Source organism: Eupeodes corollae, chromosome 1, assembly GCF_945859685.1.
Source record: "Eupeodes corollae chromosome 1, idEupCoro1.1, whole genome shotgun sequence".
Classification (NCBI taxonomy): Eukaryota; Metazoa; Arthropoda; class Insecta; order Diptera; family Syrphidae; genus Eupeodes; species Eupeodes corollae.
The window spans coordinates 189703218-189725319 of NC_079147.1; the positions used below are offsets into that span (position 1 = coordinate 189703218).

Consider the following 22102-nt stretch of genomic DNA (forward strand, 5'->3'; position numbering starts at 1 on the left):
GGTTATGGGAGATCTCAATACAAAGTTGTCAGTAACAACAACGGGCTAAGGCATGTGATGGGTGTTCACCGAGTCGGAAATTGCAATGATAATGGTGAGAGGTTCATTGACTTTTGTAACGCCAATAGTCTTATGATTGGTGGCACTATGTTTGAACACAAACTCTGTCAGAAAATAAGCTTGGTGTCGACGGACAGGCAAGAGTTTTCCAACCAAATTGACCACTTCGCGATTAGTCGACGCTTTAGGAACAGTCTCTTGGATGTACGAAACAGAAGATGAGTCGATATGGGACTTGTCAGTGACCACCATTTAATGAAAGCTACCCTAAGATTGCGTACAGCTACAGTTCGAAGGTCCAACGGAATAACACGAGCCCCAAATTCAACATCGCCGGACTAAAGGTTCTTCAATATTCTGTAGTGGATGCTGACAAGATAACAAAAACATAATGTGAATAGATATATTTTAACTTTAAAATTACTATTTCAAAGGGCAATAGATATAAAACGTGAATTATGAGTGTCAATTGCTCATTAATTTATCGAAGCTCTTGCTGTTTTTGGGAAATTTAGATTTCTTCAACGTATTAAGATCTTAAATATTTTTGTATTTAAAAAGAAAAACAATTTTGAAAAAAAAAATACTTCAGGAAATCATACCACTCTTAATGTTTGTCAAATAAAAAAAGACGGAATTTAAGACGAGTGTTATGAATTTAAAGATAATTTTATACCAAATAGGGGATCTTTCATCCAAGTTTTTTTTCTTATGAGTATTTGATTATTTGCTCTTTCTGTCAAATACAATCTTATGAAAAATTAAAAACATTACTAAATTTGTTCTTAATTTTTTTTGAAAAACTTTAGGATTATAACAAAGATCTAAACTGTCCATTTTGTTTGTGAATATCGTTAAGTTACTAACAAATTTGTAAATGAAATCTTCCTTAAACAACTAATCTGTATGAGTCTTATGGCTCATTGGTTCATTGGTTCAAAGTTGATGAATTTGGATTTGGTTGGATTTACGATTCATATTGTGTTCTTGGGTCCAGTCCTCAAACAAAAGTATTACTTTTTGCAAGAAAATGGAAAGAAATAAAATTCAAATTTTGTTTAAATACAAACAAAAGAGGCTGGGATGCGACCCACACTGATAACTTCCCATCCCGTCTGTCGAATTGTCTAGCTTAAAAGATTGTAAGTTTTCGCTTTGGGTTAAAAACGTTGTCACTTGAATAATTATTCTAACAAATTTTAAAATTACCAACAATATTTTTCAAATCAAGAAATAGTTTAGTTTGAAAATTTAGTTTTGTTAAATATATTTTTTGTCGAAAACAAATGTTTACCAATGTTAGTATCATTTCTTAAATTTTTACAAATTGGACGAATGAAATTAATTTGAGAGATATCAAGAACCGAACATCAACTTTAACAAAATTTGCGTTCTATTTTCTATAGATTCTATTTTTTATGAAAAACCAACTGTTGGATTTTTATAAAAAAAAAACTACTAAATATTGAAAACAATATCTTCTGCGAAATAAAAACAGTTTGAAGCCAATATTTTTAATTTTTGAAAAAGCTATTTGAGTCGATAGTAAATGTTTACCAAGTTTTAGTATTGGGTTTTTATTTTTTGTAAGAAAACACTGTCAATTAGATTTTTTTTCAAAATTTTATTGAATGTTGGCAACAATATTTTTTAAAAGATAAAAGTGGTTGAAAGCCATTATCTCAAAGTTTTGAAAAGATATTTGAATCAAAAATCAATTTTTAAAAATTTGTATTCATTTTTTTGTTCAGGTTTTTATTTTTTGTAAAAAAACGGTCAATTCAATTTTTCTCAAAAATTGTTTGAATGTTGAAAACAATATTTCTTATAAGATTAAATAAATTTGAAGTCACCTCGATCCGACATGGCATATTATACGAAAGATCTTAAAATTCTTCGAAACAAGAGAAAGAAGCCTTGGAAAAATCTAATAAAAATTATGTCCTCTGAAGATCGTGAAGTGTATGCTACTATCTTTGAAGAATTGGAATCTCTCTCCAATTATTTATATGCCGACTAAATTGAAAGTTTCCTTTAGGTTGACCACAAATACTTACTCCAAAAAAGAGTATTGGCTGTCCAGTAAATTTTACTTATAACAAAGATTAGTTAGTTAGAACCTACTCCAGAACGCATTACTATCAACATTCATCAATCTTTCATAGACACTTCAGTAAAAAAAGGTGAGTATTTATTTCTTAACTACATAAAATTTAAGCAGAAGACAACAGAGATTCCTCTTTAATTCTTTGTATGCATTTCTTCTTATCTTCAAAATAGGTCCGATCAGATCATCTTTTTAAGAAATTTTTTAAAAACAAATCAGGAGTTCTTCAAGGTTGTCATTTAGGACCACTACTCTTTATCTAAGTTATCTTTGATGAAATCTTTGTGTATGATAAAGTAACATTTTAATGTATATGCGAATGATGTAAACATCATCAAAAGCATACAATCTCAAAGCGATCGATTACAAATTGAAGATTATATAAACAGATTTTTTATTTTGTGCAAAAAGAATGGGCTAAATTTCAACTCAATAAAATGTTAGGCTGACATTTGACTTTCTTTAAAATAACGTTATCCCAGTCCTATTGATCTAACAACATTGTAATCTCGATTTCACAGAGAATATAATTTCCACTCAATAAATTGTTAGGCTGACATTTGACTTTCTTTAAAATAACGTTCTCCCAGTCCTATTAATCTAACAACATTGTAATCTCTAGTTCCATTGTTCGTCATGTCTTAAAAACTTTTAGATCCTTCTTTAAGTCTCGCTCTATTACAACACTTTATATCCCGCTCCAATCTTAAATACGCAAACGAAATTCATCCTTTTTAAGAGACCCACAAAAAATTGGATATAACTTGCTCAACGTAACTTCATAGACCGTACGTTTAACTTTAGAAGAGCTACCCTGATCTGATGATTTTAGTTCGTATTATTATTAACTATTAACCCGAGTTGAAATGTTGGCCTTATTCTGATCCTTAAAAGGATGTTTTCTCTTCATTTGCTCCTCATATAATCCTTAACGATTTTTGTATCGTCCTCATTTCATCGTACATAGATATTTAGGATTCTTTTCGTTTTTCTACGCATATTCTGTGAAACTCATTTCGTCCTAAATGAAGGTTTATCAACATAAAAAATTAGTATCACCCTTTTTTCATACTTAATAAGTCTACCTGATCATTTCAGGCTCTTTGCTGTCGTCCTTATTTGATGCTAAACATCAGACATTTCAACAGAAAGTGATCCTCTTTTGAATCAATTTGAATGTCAGAGAACCTGAATTTTGGGGACGAAAATAGGGCCGAAATTTCGACTCAGGAATACTGCACTAAGTGATTAGCCAGATTCGTCATCTGGCTAATTTTTCAGACTTAACATATAGCTTTCATATATGTATTACATGTTATAATCTACCTTACCCAAAAATCGGTGTGAATATTCTTAATTTGTTAAAATCCATTCTTTAAACAAAACTCAGAAAAATTCTTCAATTAAATTTAACAAACTGAATGAAATTCTTAGTTTTAAACAATTAATTATTTCCATTTTTGATTTCAAATAAATAATTATGGTTAAGTCTTTCATCAATTATTTTTTCAATGACACCTTAAAGCAAGTTTCATCTTCATAGTTATTTTTTTCTATTCATCAAAATAATGACTTTAATTCTCCAAATTCCAAACTTGACATCATATAACATTTATCAACTTATATATAAAAAATAGTTGAATAGACTCATTAACTTGTCCGTCTTGGTCTTTTAGTAAAAAATTCCTTTTACTAAAATAATACAAAAAAAACAGACAAAAATTTCATAGTAACGAACTATTTCGCTAATTAATCTCTCTAGACGAATGCGAATGACCTAAACGCACAATTTGACTGACGCTTAGTCTGGTCAAAAAATAGGTAGCTTTTTATATCGTAGCTAATTAGTTTCTATTTTATTATTTATTTTTTATTATTTTCATTCCTAAGCAAAAATTCTTCAGCTGAGTCACAATAATGATTATTTTGGTATAACCTACCTGGTAACCAAGTGTGCAATTGTCAAAATTCTTATAAAGTTGTCAGTTTATTTCAACAAATTATGACCAAAAAGGAATCAATACCTCAGATTTACCTACATATATGCCTAACCTAGTGAAGGAAAGCGTTAGAGGAGAACTGATGTTTTAGTATCATGATGGCTTTGGCACAAAAGTCGTGCCTCATTTTCAATCCAATTAAAAACTAAAAAGAAAAATGCGAACGTTATACCATTTTTGACATATAGGTACTACAAATAGTTGTATAGCTATAAAGCGACAAAGATTGCAACTTCAGATAAAATGCGACTTAAGTTAAAGCGAACATAGGGAAGATAGAATTTTGCTAACTTAGTATTTTTTATTTATTTATTTTTTAACAAAAAAGATAGATCTTGGTGGAATAAGTTGGAGGCTTTTGTAAGTTTTGAGATTTTATTTTTAATGAGAACCTTGACTTTATATTTTTTGTCATACCGAGTGGAGTGACATTTGCCGCAAAGCAGCTAATTGGAAAATAAATATCTTGTAGGTTTAACAAGCTCAATATTGGATTGGCATTGGATGTTTAAAAATACAGAAACTTTTATAAATCAACCTTCCAAATGTAGTTATTTTCTGACGGAAATTACCGTTAAGTTTTAGTTTGTTACTATTATGAATGTAAATAAACTATGTATTTCAATTTATTGTGAAATTAATTCAATTTTAGCTCAAGACATTCCAAGACTTTTATGTTGATGTTGTTGTTATTGGAATCAAAAAGTCGATGGACATGCAAATATGTGTCGTGAATCACTCAACTCCGACCTTGTAGGTTTTGTTTTTGTGAATTATTTTTTTTTTTGCTGAAGACGAATGAAAGTTTCGAAAATTATAATAATATGCTTATCACGTGGACCTTAAGGCTTGATTCGAATTGAAAGTGTCAAGATAAATGTAAATGTTTTATCATAAGTGACTGAGACAGTGGAAGGGAATCAGAATGAAAAACAAAGAAGATTCAAGAACTAAGTGATTTGTTACCAAAGTTTTATCAATAAATGTGGGGTAGAATGCAAGCCAATAATTAAAAAAATAATATTTTTAGTTTGAAACTGATTTCCTTTGTTTTAACATAGAATTGGTCGCTGCAGAAAATAATTGTGTCTGCAATTTTTTCAAGGCTTTTGATCGCCTTAGTGGGAATACGATTTCAAAATCAGTGTATCACTTATCCACACACTTATGTCAAAAGAAAGGGTCCATTGTGATACCACATGAATCTTGGGAGTTACTTCCCACTAGTCGAACTATTTTGAGCTTTTTATAAAGCGAAGAAGATATTTGACATCCTTTTTAGCTAGTTCATTAGGATTATCAAAAGAGTAGACTCCCAGATGAAGTTTGCGTCTTAGTGAAAGAGCAGGGCAAGTGCAGAGAAGTAGAGAGATTGTTTCCTCTTCTTCTTCGTCCATACACAAGTCCTGCACAAGTCATTGGAGGCTACACCAAGTCGTATTGCGTATCTGCCTATAAGACAGTGTCTCGTAAGGATACCTATTAGGGAGCTTATATGAAGTCTGCTTTGAGATAACAAGCCTTTAAACCGCTTTAGGTCCAGGGAAGGCCATATGAGTTTTGTGGCTGCGCATTTTGGTAAGTTGTGCCACCTAGAGTTTGTTATCCTAAAATCTGTTTCTTTTAGCAGAAGTTTACATGTAGCAATCAGTATAATATTTTCTAGCTTTCAGGTGAAATTAGTATGACGGTTCCATTTTTAGCGAGTTCATCAGCATCAGAGAAGATGCGGACATCAGAAGTTAATATCTCGTTTTCTGTTAGCCAGGAGAGAACCTCTTTGATCGCTAAAATGTCCGCTTGAAAGACGATACAATGATTAGGGAGGCAGAATGGAATGCTAAGATTAAGCTTTATTGAGTACAAACCACTACCAACTCCCTCATTTGTGTTGGATTCATCTGCTTAAAAATGAATACATTTGTCATCCAGGAGTTTTTTGTTTTCACATTCATCTCTGGATAGAAAGGATTGACGTAGTGGTAAGCTTTAAAAAAACGTGCCTTATGTCCCCCGAAATCGCCCTATTGGTTATTTTTTTAGGTAACGTATAGGTGTATAATTTGAAAGTATAGTCACACTTTGAGATTTATAATATGTTTTTAGTTTTCAGAAATAAATTTCAATGATCTTAAGTTTAGATTCCGAAGTTATAAATCGACCGAAAATATCTCGTTACATTTCTGTTTGACATGGTTAATCACATGATGAGCTAACTTGAAAGCACTAAGTTTCGAGGTTTCGTAGGTGATTGGTTAGGATTAAAAAGAAACCAAAGAGTGAAATTTGATGGTAATAGGAGTGATATAAAGGTATTCAATTTTGAAGTACCACAAGTTTCGGTTTTCGGACCAATACTTTTGATTTCATGAGCTGTAGTGAAAAATGTTTGAATTTAGAAACAGTAAACGAATTCAAGTATTTGGAATTGATTATTGATTCAAGAATAAGTGAAATAGATTTGAAAATTATTTCAGTGAGACATATTATGTATGTATATATTGCATAAGGTTCTAAACATTTTTGTTAAAAGATCAGAAAATCTTTAATTTTAGATGAATTTATAATTTTAGTTTTCCAGAATTCTCAATCATATTGTTGAATTTATTTTATTTCAAATCTGACATTAATAAACAAATTAAGAGTTTAATAAACTCTTGTTATTTTTGTTTTGATATCAATTTTAAGTACATCTCCTAAAACTATGACTTCTATAAAATGAATATGTTGAACGATTGCTGAAAATCTTACGAATCAAAAATTGTTTAAAATTAAAAATACCGACACTTTGTAACAAAAACACAAATTTTGTGTTATAATATTTTTAAACTGAAGTTTGTGTTTTCCTTTCCATTATAATCGTCAATACAATATATTTGATAAAATGTGTAAGAAAAAGATCTACTCACCATAACTGCTAACTTCCAGGCAAAAAACAGCTATTATTCCAAATATAATGAGTAGTTGATTAATACTGTTAAACTTTGTTGAATGCAACAAAGATATTGATGAGCCCCTTAAAAAAGGCGACTCTGAGACACTCATTTTATTATTTTAATTTTAATTTTGTTGGTGTTGTACTTTTCACTTATTTTATATATTTTTCACTGAATTTATAATTTAGTTTTTATTTTAATTAAAAACATTTCACAAAACTAACAAGCAATATTAAATTAATGTAATAATATCAAATCGAATTGTTAAAGCATATTATTCTGTGGACTAAAAGTAAAAAAAAACATTATTATTTAGAAGAATTATATAAGAACACTAATTTATTTTAAATTTCAATTTTATTACATTTGTATTTTTTTTGATTGGTTTTGTTCTATTTTATTTTTTCAGAGATGTTTTGTGAGGTGACAAAGAGAAAGCGATTTGTTATTGATTAAAAATAACAACAAAGTTTAAATTGATGGCACACTTCATAAAAAAGTTTGAAATATTCTTTGATTGATTAACCTCCTGTTAAAAAAAAAACAACTAAATATCAATTAAAGTTAATAATGGTTCTACACAAATTTAACAGCATTAGACTCAGAAATAATGTTAATGCAAAAATGATAACCTACAAATTAAAAACGACCTCTGTTAACATTTTATTTTTGTGTAAGATTTCATTTACAAAATTTCGAAAATTATGCAGTGGAAAATAATTGACGCTGTTTACTTCCTGTCGAGAGATTCAAAAGTATTATTTTGGTTAGAATTCTATTTGTTACAAGAAAATTCACAATTCTATTTTTATAAAAAAAAATTGCTGTGTGAAACTTAGTTTTAAATAAAAATGTCATCGTAACATGGTTTTTTGTTTTCGAAAAATATATGGGCTGACAAATATTTATTAAAAAACTGTAAGTAAAATTTTGTTTTGAAATTCATATGTCTATCAAAATACAAGTATTCATCTAAGCAAATACCGAGGAACTTCACTATACTTTTGATCCAGTGAAGATCAACAATGACCATCTTGCCCCAGATCTTGAATACGAAGTACTGACAAAAATTATCCCGACTTTTTGAACGTTTATTTTAACTCTCCATGTATGTAATTATGTATGTATATGTAAATCTAATTGACAAAAAGTTCGAATAACTTTTACCTTTCAGGCTTCTTTATACGGAATTAGATTTTCGTCGAATGCAATTGCATAAGTTAGGCTATTTCTCAGATTGCTGGTATAAATGTTAAAGAGAAATCGTGAATTTATGAAGGCCGGTCCTAATTAGGAAGTGGTGGTAGAAGTTACAATGCTCCTTTTGACAAATATCTATTTACCATCATAAAGCATACATAATAAAGGTTTGCTTATGCCAAGCCTGATCAGTTTAAGATAAAACCCTTCTAACCATGCCGTGTTTTTGACGCCTTATGGAAAGCAATTAGAACAGCACCTGTGTATAGTTTTTTTAAATTAAATTAACCCTTTAGCTATCAGAATCGGCATAAATTCTGTCATGGCCCGCTTTGTACTAGAACGGTTTATACAGAATTAGTCAGAACCCTATTGATGATTTTTTTGAAAACTTTGCTGATGCTCGGGCTTGAATGAGGTTTATGAAAAATACGAACAAGTAAAATAACAAAATTAATGATTAGTATGGTTTTTCATGTGAGCAATTAAGGAAAATATCATTAGCTCTCCTTAATCTCCTGAGAAGATATGAAATTTCAAGTGTAAGGTTAGATTACTTGGAGATTAACAAACTTTACAAAAATACAGAAAAAAAAGAAGGATGAAGAAAATTTAGGAGTTTCCTAAAGTCGAAGTTAAGATTCAGCCGAGTTTTGGGCTATAGCGAGGAGGAAACTTAATGGAAATTCTAAAGTAAAAGTTTCAGCAGCAGTGTCATTGGAGGCGTAAAGTTATCATTTTGCTTCACTTTTAAATTCTTCAACACAAATATCTTGGAGTTATGCTCGACCATCAACCTAGATTGATAAATTCGATAGTAATATGTATATCTGAAAATGATGAGTTGTGTTCTACAAGGTCTTAAAGGTGGCAAGGCCACTGAATCAAATGGTATACCAGCTGAGTTCTTTAAAAATAGCACAATTTTGTTTAAAATCAAATTAAAAGAAGCGCTTAAAATTATGCTCAAACTTGGAACGTTCCCCTATCACTTCTTTGAAGCCCTAGTAATGCCAATATGCAAGAAGGGTGATGTAGAAGACCCTACAAATTAAAGAGGAATATCTTTTCTGAGTGCAACCTTAAAAATATTCACAATCGCTCTTTATGACAGACTCAACAGTTGGGTGCAAGATAAAAACCAGCTTAGCGAATTTCAAAGTGGTTTTTGTAAAGGATATTCCACAGTGAATTGTAGAGTGGAAACTCGACCAAACTAAAAAACTGTACGCCTTTTTTGTCGATTTAAAAGCATCTTTTGATTTAATCAATAGAAACGTCAACAAATTTTGTTAAGGTTTTTGAAAAACTGTACCAAAACACCATAGCATACATTTGTAATGGAAATCAGAGAGGATAGAAGTGAACCAAGGAATGAGACAAGGCTGCAATCTAAGCCCCTTGTTATTTGCACTTTTTCTAAATGATTCGGTTGAGTATCTCAATTGTGGAGTAGAGTTTCCTAACAAAGTGATCATGTGTGCCGATGACATTGTCATTCATCATCAACGGAAAGGCAATATTATTCAAAGTGAGTATTTAATTTCAACGACAGAGACTATTTCAACAGCTAATATAACAATTCTATCATTGGATCCATATTTAAGATAAGAGGAGAACTGATCAGACTAAACTTAAGGCCCCATCGTAACGAGTTTATCGATCTTTGCACCTTCTGTAATCAGAATGAGAGAGTGGATGTATTACACTTCGTAGGCGCTTGTCCAATGCTGACGGAGATAAGGTGTGTTCACTTTGAGAAAAGCTTTCTTGAATGATGCGAACGGTATGTGCCTTAATGAACTCTAAAAAGAAGGGATAAAATACAGCGCCCGACTTATCGATGAACATTTTTGATTCAAACCAATGACAGGCATAAGAATCTGTTCACCGAATACATTTTTGTTTTGGTTTGAATAATCAAAAAGTACTTTAAAACTGTTTTTAACTTTATTGAAAATCCTTTTAATATGTTGTTCTTATTTCGATTAAATTCATTGGAATTCAGTAAAATTACGTAAAATGTTTTGATTTAACTATTCTAAAAGTCCTTATTCCATTACAATTCGTTTCTTACAGTCATTTGAAATATAAATAAAAAAAAAGAGGCTGCGATGCGCCCCACACTGATAACTTCCCATCCCGTCTGCCTTGTAGATTTTATTTTTTTATGGAAAAACGGATTGTTGGATTTTTATATAAAAATTACTGAATATCTAAAACAATATTTTCAGTGAAATAAAATAAGTTTGAAGCCAATATTTTTATTTTTGAAAAGCTATTTGAGTCGAAAGTAAATTTTTACCAAGTTTTAGTATTGTTTTTTTTTTAGAGTTTTATTTTTTGTAAAAAAAAAACTTTCAATTAGATTTTTTTCAAAATTTTATCGAATGTTGAAAACAATATTTCTTATAAGATAAAATTAGTTTAAAGCCAATACTCACAATTTTTGAAAAGATATTTGAGTAGAAAATCATTTTTTACCAACTTTTGAATGTGAATTCGATTTTTCTCACCATTTTTCAGAATGTTGAAAACGATATTTCTTATAAGATAAAATAAGATTGAAGCCCAAATTTCAAGTTTTTGAAAAGATATTTGAATCGATATTCAATTTTTACCAATTTAGAGTAATGTTTTTTTTTGGATTTTTATTTTTTATAAAAAAAAAACTGTTTATTCGATTTTTCTCAAAATTTTATCAGATGTCAAAAACATTAATCTTCGTTGCACAAAATTCTTTTGGAGATGAAATCATATTTTAGTCTTAAAATTTTGAAGGTAACATATTTTATTTCAGTTAAATGGAATTTTTCCAAAAAATATACTTGTTTGGTATCACGTTACAATTTGTTATATAAAATTTAATCCAAGTCTCTAGCGTTTTTGGTTCGTAAGGTATTTAGGGTTAACCAAAGATTTCACCTTTTTTTTAAACTGCTATGGTAAAAAAACCAGCCACGCAATTTTCTTCAGAGCCCTTTTTGCATCTTTTTGCCTTATTATCTGTATAACAAAATTTATTTGAAATCGACATATCTTCTGGTTCTTGAGCTATGGACAACGAAAAAAACGTCGCGAACGTAGGAACGTACGGACGTACGAACGTACGTACACACGCACGCACAGACATCTTTCTAAAAATCTTTTATTTCGACTCTAGGGACCTTGAAACGTCGAGAAATATCAAAATTTTCAATTTGACAAATCGGACCCATTACAATAACTTCTTATGGGAAGTTAAAAAATAAGTATAATACAAAATGTAAATAATAATACCCTCAGGCAGACGACAGTCCATTTCATGTCTTTTACATTTATTCAGAAGTTATAACTATGTAAATATCAAAATTGTAACTACAGAATAAAGAATATATGTCTTTTCCCCTTTTTTCGACGGTTTGACATTTGTAAAAATGCCTTCTTTGAACCGTATAAAACAGCGGTTTACAGGCGGCCATTTCGTCATTTACTTTTTTTTAAAAGGTAAAAGTGATGAAATAAGGTGGTTGTGGTTGAGGTGAAAATTTTTGCTAATATTCATCTTCTACACTTTCTGGAAAGTAGCCCCCACCGACTTCACTATTTTATAAACATTAACATAAAATTACTTGTTGATTTTAGTGAACATATTTCGGTCACTTAAAGTAATTGATCTAATGTTATTGCACGAGTACAGTCATGATAACCTTCATGCACGGGTAGACTATGTTTTCGAATATTTGAGAATTCAATTGTTTCTTCTTTTTAAAAAAAGGTTAAAACTATTTCTAGATTTTAAGAAAATTCTTTGATCTAAGAACAAATTCATACCTCTTCAAAAATATCAACCATTTTTCATTTTTGAAAACCAAAACAAACATTTTTGAAACCATTTTAGAAAAAGAGACACATTTCTAAAAGGTTTCTGAAATGTTTCTTAAATATTTCTGAAATGTAGGCCTGATGATGAAATTTTTGAAAATATAAATGCAACGATGAGGTAGGAAAAAACTGCATGTAAATCAATCAAGACGATATCAATGGTATTTCTATAAAATTTCCATTTCATGCAAGAAACGGGATACGCTTTGAGAAACATTTCGAAAACTTCTATTTCCAAAAAAAGAAAATAGATAAAGTTGTTCTTAAGAAAGAATGAATGAAATATGAATGTAGTCTTGAAAGTTGAGTAAAATGTTTAAAAATTGAATAAAACGTTCTTTTTTCTTTGCGTAAAGTTTGCTATTATTTGAAAATGTCGCTCTTCATCGTCATTCTCTTTTTCAGAAATGTAATTATACATATGGAATGAAATAGTTATATCTGCATAATTTTTTAAAGCTGTTACTAAATTCAAGGTTCTTTAGTAAGAAATCCGGCCAGACTTCAAATTTCAATGGCAACTACTCTGCCAATGCAAATAGCACACTTTTCTAGCATAAGTAAAATGTATTATGCAATATTTTATTATATGAAGCTATTTTTTTATATAAATAATTCCTGTCGATGGATCAGAAAAATATGCATAACTACTTTAACTTTTTAAATATTATTTTTTACAATATGTCCTCTCTGTTAAATTAAAAATGTTACCAAAGTGAAACTGTCATTTGAAATCGAAGATTATAATGAATAACTGGGGACCAACGACACTCTCAATATTTTTCTGAATCCAATAAATAACAAGATTAACATCAAAATTTTGCAAAAAAAATATATACATCAAAAACACCATCATGGTTCTTATATTGTACCTTTCTTCACTATAATCTTATTAAAATAACATTTAAACTTACTTTCTATTTCTAGACAAGCTCTCCATAGTACCTATGTCTTCATGTGTACATATACATTGTATCTACCCAGTTCTCTCACGACTTACTTACTTTGCTTTACTGACTTATTTTTGTCTTATAAGTTTTCTGTTTCGAACGACGCGACGCGTGAAGCGCGTCGTCTTGCGAATATTAAATATATGTATACATAAATTGACGGTTTGTGATTGTAACTTGTACAGGTTACTCTACCGAAGTCCCCAGAGCTCTAAGCCCGAGCCAATGCCAGACCGTGTAGACAACCAGACCACTCTATACCGCAGACCAGTTTCAGCTTTTTATTCTTTTTTTAGCCACGATCACAAAGAGAGAGAAGTTGTGGTGGCTACTTTCTTGAATTTTTCTTATTTATTACTTTTTTATCTTCTTGCATGTCAGAAAGCATGATCCGGTAGGCTAGTAGTTGTTAGACACACGACTTGAGTTATAATTCGAACAACATTTTTTCATGTTTTTAAAAAGACAAAAAATAATTTAAAACAAAAAAACGTTGCCTCATGCACGGTGATAAATCATAGAAACATCGATTTTATTAAATGAACTTTAACCATTCAAATAAATAAACAAACATACTCGATAACAGCAAAACTCGAATTCGAATTTCAACACTGATTTTTCATATTGTTTTTATTTTGTATTAATTGATTTTTTTATATTTTGGTACCACCAACAAAAACAAAAAGAAGATGATGAATTCAAGATGAATACTTAGCGTGATTTACATAAATTTAAGCATACATTTTGAATAAAGTATTCATCAGTATTGTCTTTAGATTTTTGCCTTCCTTTAGGTTTTGCCTTTAATTTATTCTTGGAGAGTTCAACTTCAAGCTGGAGTAGTTCTTAAAACATTGTTGCTAGTTTGTGTGTAAAAGTTGCCAATAATTACAACTTAAGCAAAGAATAATATATAACAGCCGATTGTTGAGTTCAGTTCAACTTAAGCATGACATAAGACAATAATTTTTAATTTTAAAAGTCTGCCATCCACGCTAATAGCTTCTCTTTGGTGCCAAATCAATACGTTGAAATAGTTTGAATTTTTAACTCCCTATAAGTTATTGTAATCGGTTTAATTTGTAAAATTGAATATTTTGACATTTCACGACGGTTCAAGCTCACCACAAATATAGGTTCCATCTAAAGTTTTTTTGTTTAACTTGTGCTTATTTCGTGAATCATAACACTTAGTTCATGTCTGATTTAACAAATAATTAGTTTCATTCTTCCCCTGAACGAATATGGTTGTGTATACGCTAACAAAAATTGAAGAGGAGGATATTGGCAACATTTGGTTTAGACAGGACGACGCTACGCACCACACAGCCTAAGCTACACTCAATGTTTGGCGCTAATTTTCAAAAAAAAAATAAACTATTTGGCGGCCCTATATTTGTTCACTCAAATATTTTGAGAACTAAAAAATTATACCACTGAAATAATTATAATAATATATAATAATAATTGCATAATTGCATTAAAGAATAACGTTTTTGACACCTGAAACATTTTGTGGAAGGATCGATAAACACTTTCTAAAAATGTTACTAAAAATTGGTTTTCGACTAAACTAATTCTGGAACACAGACACTGAAATTAAACTTTTTAAGAATATGCAAAATATTAATTTTTAATTTAAACTTTTATGTTTTTTTTGTTGAAAAAATACAATTGAAAACTTCAAAATCTATAAAAACAACTGAAAATTGATAAGCAGTGATTTTTAACTCATGTGCCTTGAGATGGGCCGTTAAAAAAAGAATCTCTATACTTGACAGTACGTCCGAAATTGAGCTCAAGGTTAAACTGATGTGTATTCCTAGAAGTACGAGTATTACGGCTGAATTGTTTGAGGGGGGGAATGCAACTGTCTAATTCGACAGAACACTGTTTATAAATACATCGGTAGAACAACGAAAGGCATGAAACATTGCGGCGGTTTCAAGTGAAGTAATTGTTTCGGTTATAGTTCTATCGCCTATCATTTTCAAAGCTCTCTTTTGCATCCTGTCCAAAATACTTAAACTTGCAATAGGGGCACCTGCCCAAATATGCGAGTTATATTCAAGTTTTGGACGAATGAAGGCTTTGTAAATTACAGAAAGATCAGAAGAGGTGAAAAATTTCTTGCACCGTCGGAGAAATCCTAAGCACCTAGCAGCATTTTTGGCAATATCGAATATGTGATCATTCCATATGAGGTGATCTGCAATATTCATACCGAGTGCTGAAAGTTGATTAGTTTCCTGGATGCAAGTTCCGCTCATGGATAGCGGCATCGGGGGTGGGTTAGGCCTTAACAACAGGAGACAGCATTGAGTTTTCGAAGCATTAAATTCTTTACGGTTTTTGATTCCCCATTGTACAATGCTGTCGAGATCAGAATTTAATAAGCTTATCATACGCTGCCGTTGAAGTTCAACATCCGAAGGACAAGGATGAGATTTTAAAAACGAATATGAAAAGCTAAGGAGACTGTCATCAGCAAAACAATTTAGTGGGTTAAAAGTTTCAGACAAAAGATCATTTATAAAAATAATTAGGAGAGTCGGAGACGGATCCCTGGGGCACACCAGCGTTTATTTTGTGAATATCAGATTTGAATCCGTCCAACACTACTTGAATTGGACGGTTCGAAAGGTAATTTCTAACCCAACGAAAAAGGGATTCACCAATACCAAAAGAACGCATTTTCGATAAGAGAGCTTGGTTCCAAACTCTATCAAATGGTTTTGAAATAACAAGTACAATAATCTTACTTTCTCCACAGCGATGTAAAGATTTGCTCCACTGTTCGGTGAGAAAAACCATGAGATCACCAGTGGACCTATTGCTACGAAAGTCATACTGCCGGTCATTAAGAAGCTTCCGTTCTTCAAGATATTTCTTAAGCTGATAATTAATCAGCGTTTCCATGAGGAGGAGGGACGTGAGTGCTATTGGACGATAGTTAGACGGGGAGGATGATTCACATTTTTTAGGGACAGGCTGTAAAATTGCTTTTTTTCGTCCACTCGGAAAGAGACTACAGGTAGGAAAGATGGAAAAGCTAAAGCAGTGGTTTTGCCAGCGTTGAAGAACACCTCAGGGCCAGTCGATTTCAGTAATCTTGCAACTGCACGAGTGCGAAAGAAGATTCGTCCCATTGAATCGTTTACGCTCTCAAGAACAGAAGAACTCATGACACTCTCCGGTAACGTCGAATTAACAGAAAACTTTGCTGCAAGCAAATTGGATTTATCAATCGAGCTCACATATGGAGTGTCATTGTGGACAAGCGTTGGAATCGAGGGTGACGTGGTGTTTCGTACGTTTTTTACAAATGACCAGACATTTTTACTATTTTTTACCTTAATTTTCGGCCATGAAAAAATTTGGTTCGTCGAATGTGGCCGTTACAAGTCTTTCTAGCTTGTTTGAACTTATTACGGTTTTCCTTATTGGGGTTGGCTTTATAAATCCGGAAACTTACATCTTTGATCCTAATTACCTCTTTACAGCTCGAATCAAACCATGAGTTCTCTTTGGGTTTGATAAATTTTACCCTATTCGGGATAAAATTTCCAATTCCACAAAGAATTAAAATTGTAACCATATCTGCGCTGGAATCTACGTCCATATCGAGGAAGCATAGTGACCAGTTAAAATTCTTGTAGAATTCATTGAGACTCCGTTCTCATTGTAGTTTTTTCTTTAACTGTGTTTTTACACATGTTGAATTTGCAGATACGAAAATGGCCTGATGTGCTAGAGGTGGTAATACACTGATTGTTATTTATTAGGATCAGAAGTAAGAAACAAGTCTAGGGTGTTGGCGGATTGACCTTTAACATCAGGGATTCGCGTTGGCTCATCGACAAGCTAATTGATTAAACTCATCAGAGACCTCAACATAGCTTCCTTCCGGTGTTGACTGGCCAAAATAACGAAGCCAAGAAGAATTGTATACATTAAAATCGCCTGCAATTACGATTTCAGTGTGAGGTTATTGGTCAACAATTCTTTTTATGGATTCGGACAGAGCATTCGTTAAAAGTTGAATTTCTGCCCTGATTTGGATTTCGATATAAAAAACATGCATGGATGAAGTTCTTATGTACCGAAAATTTTAACCACATGAAGTTAAAGTTTATGTTAGAGCACAAACCATATTGTGGCTGAAGTTGGTACGCAACATCAACATACGGCCTATGCGTTATGGAAAAAGTATAATGGCACTAAGCTATACCCATTTAGATTAAATTCCAAATGATCGGAATCTTCACCTATCTGAGTTTCACTTAATGCCAAAACAGCTTACCTGTTTTTGGCAGTGTGAACATATGCGGCACAGAAATTCTTTCTAAGCTCAATTCGGACAATTAACTATGATGAATAACAAGCTTCCAATTTAAACTTTTCAATAACAGATTTCCACTAGTGTTATGCCTTAGTGAAAATCTGTATAATGATCCGTCCCTGGTTAACTAGAGAGAAAAGTTTTTTAACCCAGGCTTAAAAAAGTGAAATTCGATGTCTTAAACCTTCCAAATTAATACAACAAATGACATTTGATGGTATAGGGCAATTTGAGAAGTAACTTCGCTACATAGTTAGCCAAGAAAATGTATGTCGGCACATTGAGCGTCAATTGCTTTGGCTTGGGGTAATTAGTTAACCCAATGTGGCCGTAACTGTTGTTCATTACAAATTTTCTTTTTTTTAAATCGACTTTAAATATTAATCAACTAAAACCATTTAAGAACTCTACAACTGTTTGTTTTGTTTTTTTTCCGGATTCTATATAAAACACATTTAAAAAAAAACCATTTGCAGTAGTCCATACAATTAAACATTTGTCGGAGTAATTAAAAACTAAATTATAAAAAAAAATCCAAAATTCAGACCAGTACTTGTTTCACCTTAATAAAAAGTAGAATGTTAATAAGGATATGTCAAGAAAATATAAAGAATAATTAGTTTGTTCATAATTTTGTAAATTAAAACTTACTGAAATAAGAACTGGAAGAAAGGGGTTTGTTCGTAGAGTATGGATTAACTACATATGATAGTAACTTGTCAGTGTGGTTTTAGACCAGGAAATTCCACAGTCGATCAAATATTCACATTAGGGCAGATCCTGAAAAAAAACCTAAGAACATCAAATCGACATGCACCATCTTTTCATCGATTTCAAGGTCGCATATGACAACATCTACATGGAAGAGCCATGTCTAGTTTTGGCAAAATCGTCCTTTTGTGCAGGATGACCATGAAGAATTGACGCTGGTCCATAAAGGTTGGAGACAATTTAACCGAAGTCTGTCTTTTAAAGTCTGTCCAATTATTCGCATATGCTGATGACATTGACATAGCCGGAAATAAGCTTGTTGTCAATGGGGCTTTTGTGAGTATTGAGGCAGAGGTGGCAAAAATGGGGTTGAAGGTTAATGAGGGCAAAAGAAAGTAAAGTAATGTCGTTAAGGAAGGACCTACAATACCGACGTCTTGATCAAAACGTCACCATTGCAAATAACTTTGAGTTAGCCAAGGATTTCGTCTACTTAGGCTCCGCTATAAACAACACCAGCGCTGAGATCAAACGAAGAATAATTCTTGCTAACCGATATTTATTTCGGCTAGCGAAGCGAGGGACCAAAGTGTCGCTATATAAGACCCTCATTATCCCCGTAATGCTATACGGTTCAGAAGCATGTACAGCGACGTAAAAGGTAAAAGTCCAACGACTAAGATGGCTGGGTCACGTAGAGCGCATGGAAACCAATGCTCCGTCCCGGAAAGTCTTCGAATCCACACCCACAGGACAGCGCAGTAGCTCAAGACCGCGGATCAGGTGGCGCGTACAAGTGCAAAGCGACCTCACCCAACTTGGAGCGCGAAACTGGAGAAATCTAGCTAAGAGCCGTGCTAGATGGAGAAGTTTGTTGGATGAGGCTCTAGTTCACAAAGGACTGTAGCGCCACCTTAAGTAAGATACAGTATGACCGAATGGAATTTGCTCGCCTTCACCAAGATTGAACCAAGGCCGAATAGGGTATAGTTGTCTTGACTGATAAGTACATACATGTTTTGTCCACGCTCATCAGATGGACGTAAGAGAGTGTGGAGAAAATCAGTAGGGAGATACAATTCTACAACAGTTGTCATGCGGGGCAGGAATTACTTTGTACGGAATAACTGGGCTGTACATAGTGGAATGGTCGGTAAAACCAATGATTACATCACCCACATTTTGGAAGAATGTGTGGTTCCTTTCTCACCATTTATTGGTAAAAATTTCTTGTTGATTCAAGACACTGCGAGACCTCACGTTGACAGTTGCATTACGGACACTTGTAAGGAGTAGAAATTGATGTGATGGCTTGGTCTGCCATGATCCTGGACATGAATCCCATCGAACTTATTTGGGAACAAATGTTAAAGAATCGCCCTACTATTCTCGAGACACAAAGTTGGCTGATATCTGGTAATTTTTTTTGCACATATATGTAATTATTTCAAAATTTCAAGGTAGGCCACTTTTTTGTGACTTAGTCTACAAATTTGCCTTCGAAATACACAAGTGTCATCAAGTGTACCAACATTTATATTCGAGACTCAATGAAATGTCAAGATTCTATCTATAGTTAGATCCTTTTCTACTTTTAACCAACTATTGACATTTTTGCATCATTTCAAAAATAAAATAAAACTTTCGAAACAATTTTCAAACTATTCTTAACATTATTTAGTAACAAAACATTTACAGCTTAAACTATAGCTTCAAAATATAATAATGTTCTCTAGTTGTTTGCTATGTAGTTTTGTATTAGTTGTAAACATTTAAAGTCTAGACAATGGGTAGGCAATAAATAAAATAAGCTTATTGCATGTTTACAAATAATTTAGACATATATTTACACTCAAATTACAATATTTTACCTTAAGAATAGAAAAAGTGGAAAAATATTCCCAATATAACTACATAAATATTTGCTTATGTAAAAAAAATATTAAATATATTTATAATTTATCACTTTTGGGATACAATGTACATAGGTAAATATAATTAATAAAATAACGATTGACATTCATTAAAACTCAATTTGACGCTATTTTGTATTTTTTTTTATTTTTAATTTAAATTCTGTTAAACAAAGTATAGCTATAGGTTGGTAAGTTAAGTTATGCGGGCCAACGCAATGGCCACCAACTTATGAATGATAAAGAAGAAAACACTCCATGTCACTTGATCTAAATATTTTCCACTACATCAAGTCTTAAGGACTTTAATAATACAAAATAAATATTGATCTGATATTAAAAACAAAGTAACAGAATGGAATTTTGATAAGAAATTTGTAAACATTTACACAAGTTAACATTTTAATTCTGTATTTCTTTAAAAAAAAATCGATTATTTTGGTTTTTGTGATCATGTAATCTTATGACTCGGAATATATTTACATCTAATATTATATAACTTAAAAACAGATTAAATACTATCTAACAAATATTTTAAGCCATCTCTTTGGATCATTGGCTAAATGAAAACTATTAAGAAAATAATTTTGAAATATATTTACGATTTAAATCACATCAACTAAAATCCAGTGAATCGGAGTGTATGCAGTCAAAAGTATTCATGTAGATTAAAGATAAATTATTCACCTTTCGCTAAATGTTATGTTTTGACTTTTATTTGTTGAAAAAAAAAGTCATTGACATTTTGTCCGTTGACAATGCCATAAAATTGCACACATATAAAATGGGCGATCAAAAACAAGAGCAATAATTTAGTTAAGGAATTTCATATAACACTTAAAGTCGTGTGAATTTTTGTATAGAAATTAATAAATCTTCGATCGCAGAATAACTTAAAAAAAATAAATATCAATAGAGTTTATCAATGAGAACAAAGCTACAAGGTAAATAAAAGTAGTAGCCAGAGGTCTTCATTCCTCGTGCTCTCCCGATGAAGTAGTAGAAGATGTTGTGAAAAAAGGCTTCCAAGCCCTTAATGCAGTCAATATATTTAAGAATGAGACAATTAAAAACTCCTCTGGAGAATCGATGACAAGTAAGAGGTTACTACCTTTATTCATGCGTGCTTTTGACAGCAACCAAATTCTCGAGAAGATTTATAAAGTAAGATCAATCTTGGGCATAGCTGTTAAAATTGAACCACTCCGAAAATCTAAAGTTGTTCCGCAGTACCAACGTTGCCAAGCTTTTGGTCATACCCAAAAATACTGCAACCGAGAGTTTGCTTGTGTAAAGTGCGAAGGAAAAAATGCAACTAAAAATTGTCCTATGAGCAAAAATCAGAAAGAAAAATGTGTGAACTGCCTGGGTAATCACCCGGCAAGCTATAGAGGCTGCCCAGTTGCCAAAAATTTCAAGAGTTCAGAAGCAACAATACTTCTGCTAGAGACAAACCCAGAAACACAGTAAATATCGATTTAACTGCTGAAAACAATACTAAGAAGGAACACCCTAAAAAGGCTCTTCAAAGTAAAAGCGATGAAAATAAAACCTATTCTCAGATTGTTAAAAATGTGCGGAAGAATGAAGAGACTTTCATAAAAGAAATGCTACAACTTATTCTTCAAAGAATTGATAAACAGGTTTTGAATATCAAACTGCTAAGCGAAAAAGTCACTCTTAAAAAACAATGATGACATAACACTTAAAATCGCTACATGGAATGCAAACGGTCTTATACGTCATTCATCCGCCATTCCTTTTGTCCGAAACTCATTTCTCCAATGGGCAAAGTCTAGATAGTGTAATAGAAAACTATTCAAAAGGATAAAGACTTTTCAAGCACGACGTATGTTAATAGAATTCTATTCCTCCAGGTCGCCAACTTACTGGCCTTCCGATACTAACAAAATACCAGACGTTATTGACTTTTTCGTAGCTATAGGAATCAAACGAAATCACATTAGTGTCGAAGGTTATTATGACCTGTCATCAGATCATACTCCAGTGATTCTATCA

At 31.9% G+C, this 22102-nt stretch overlaps 1 protein-coding gene across 3 annotated transcripts in view; it reads right to left on the minus strand.

The window, feature by feature from the left end:
* LOC129938951 (dual oxidase) overlaps positions 1 to 22102 on the minus strand; it is a 94580-nt gene that overhangs the window by 65512 nt on the left and 6966 nt on the right. For all 3 annotated transcript variants that reach the window (XM_056046791.1, XM_056046792.1, XM_056046793.1), the window contains exon 2: positions 7077 to 7382. In XM_056046791.1, the coding sequence (XP_055902766.1) occupies positions 7077 to 7212 (136 nt within the window). In that variant the 5' untranslated portion in view covers positions 7213 to 7382. The remainder of the gene's footprint in view (positions 1 to 7076; positions 7383 to 22102) is intronic.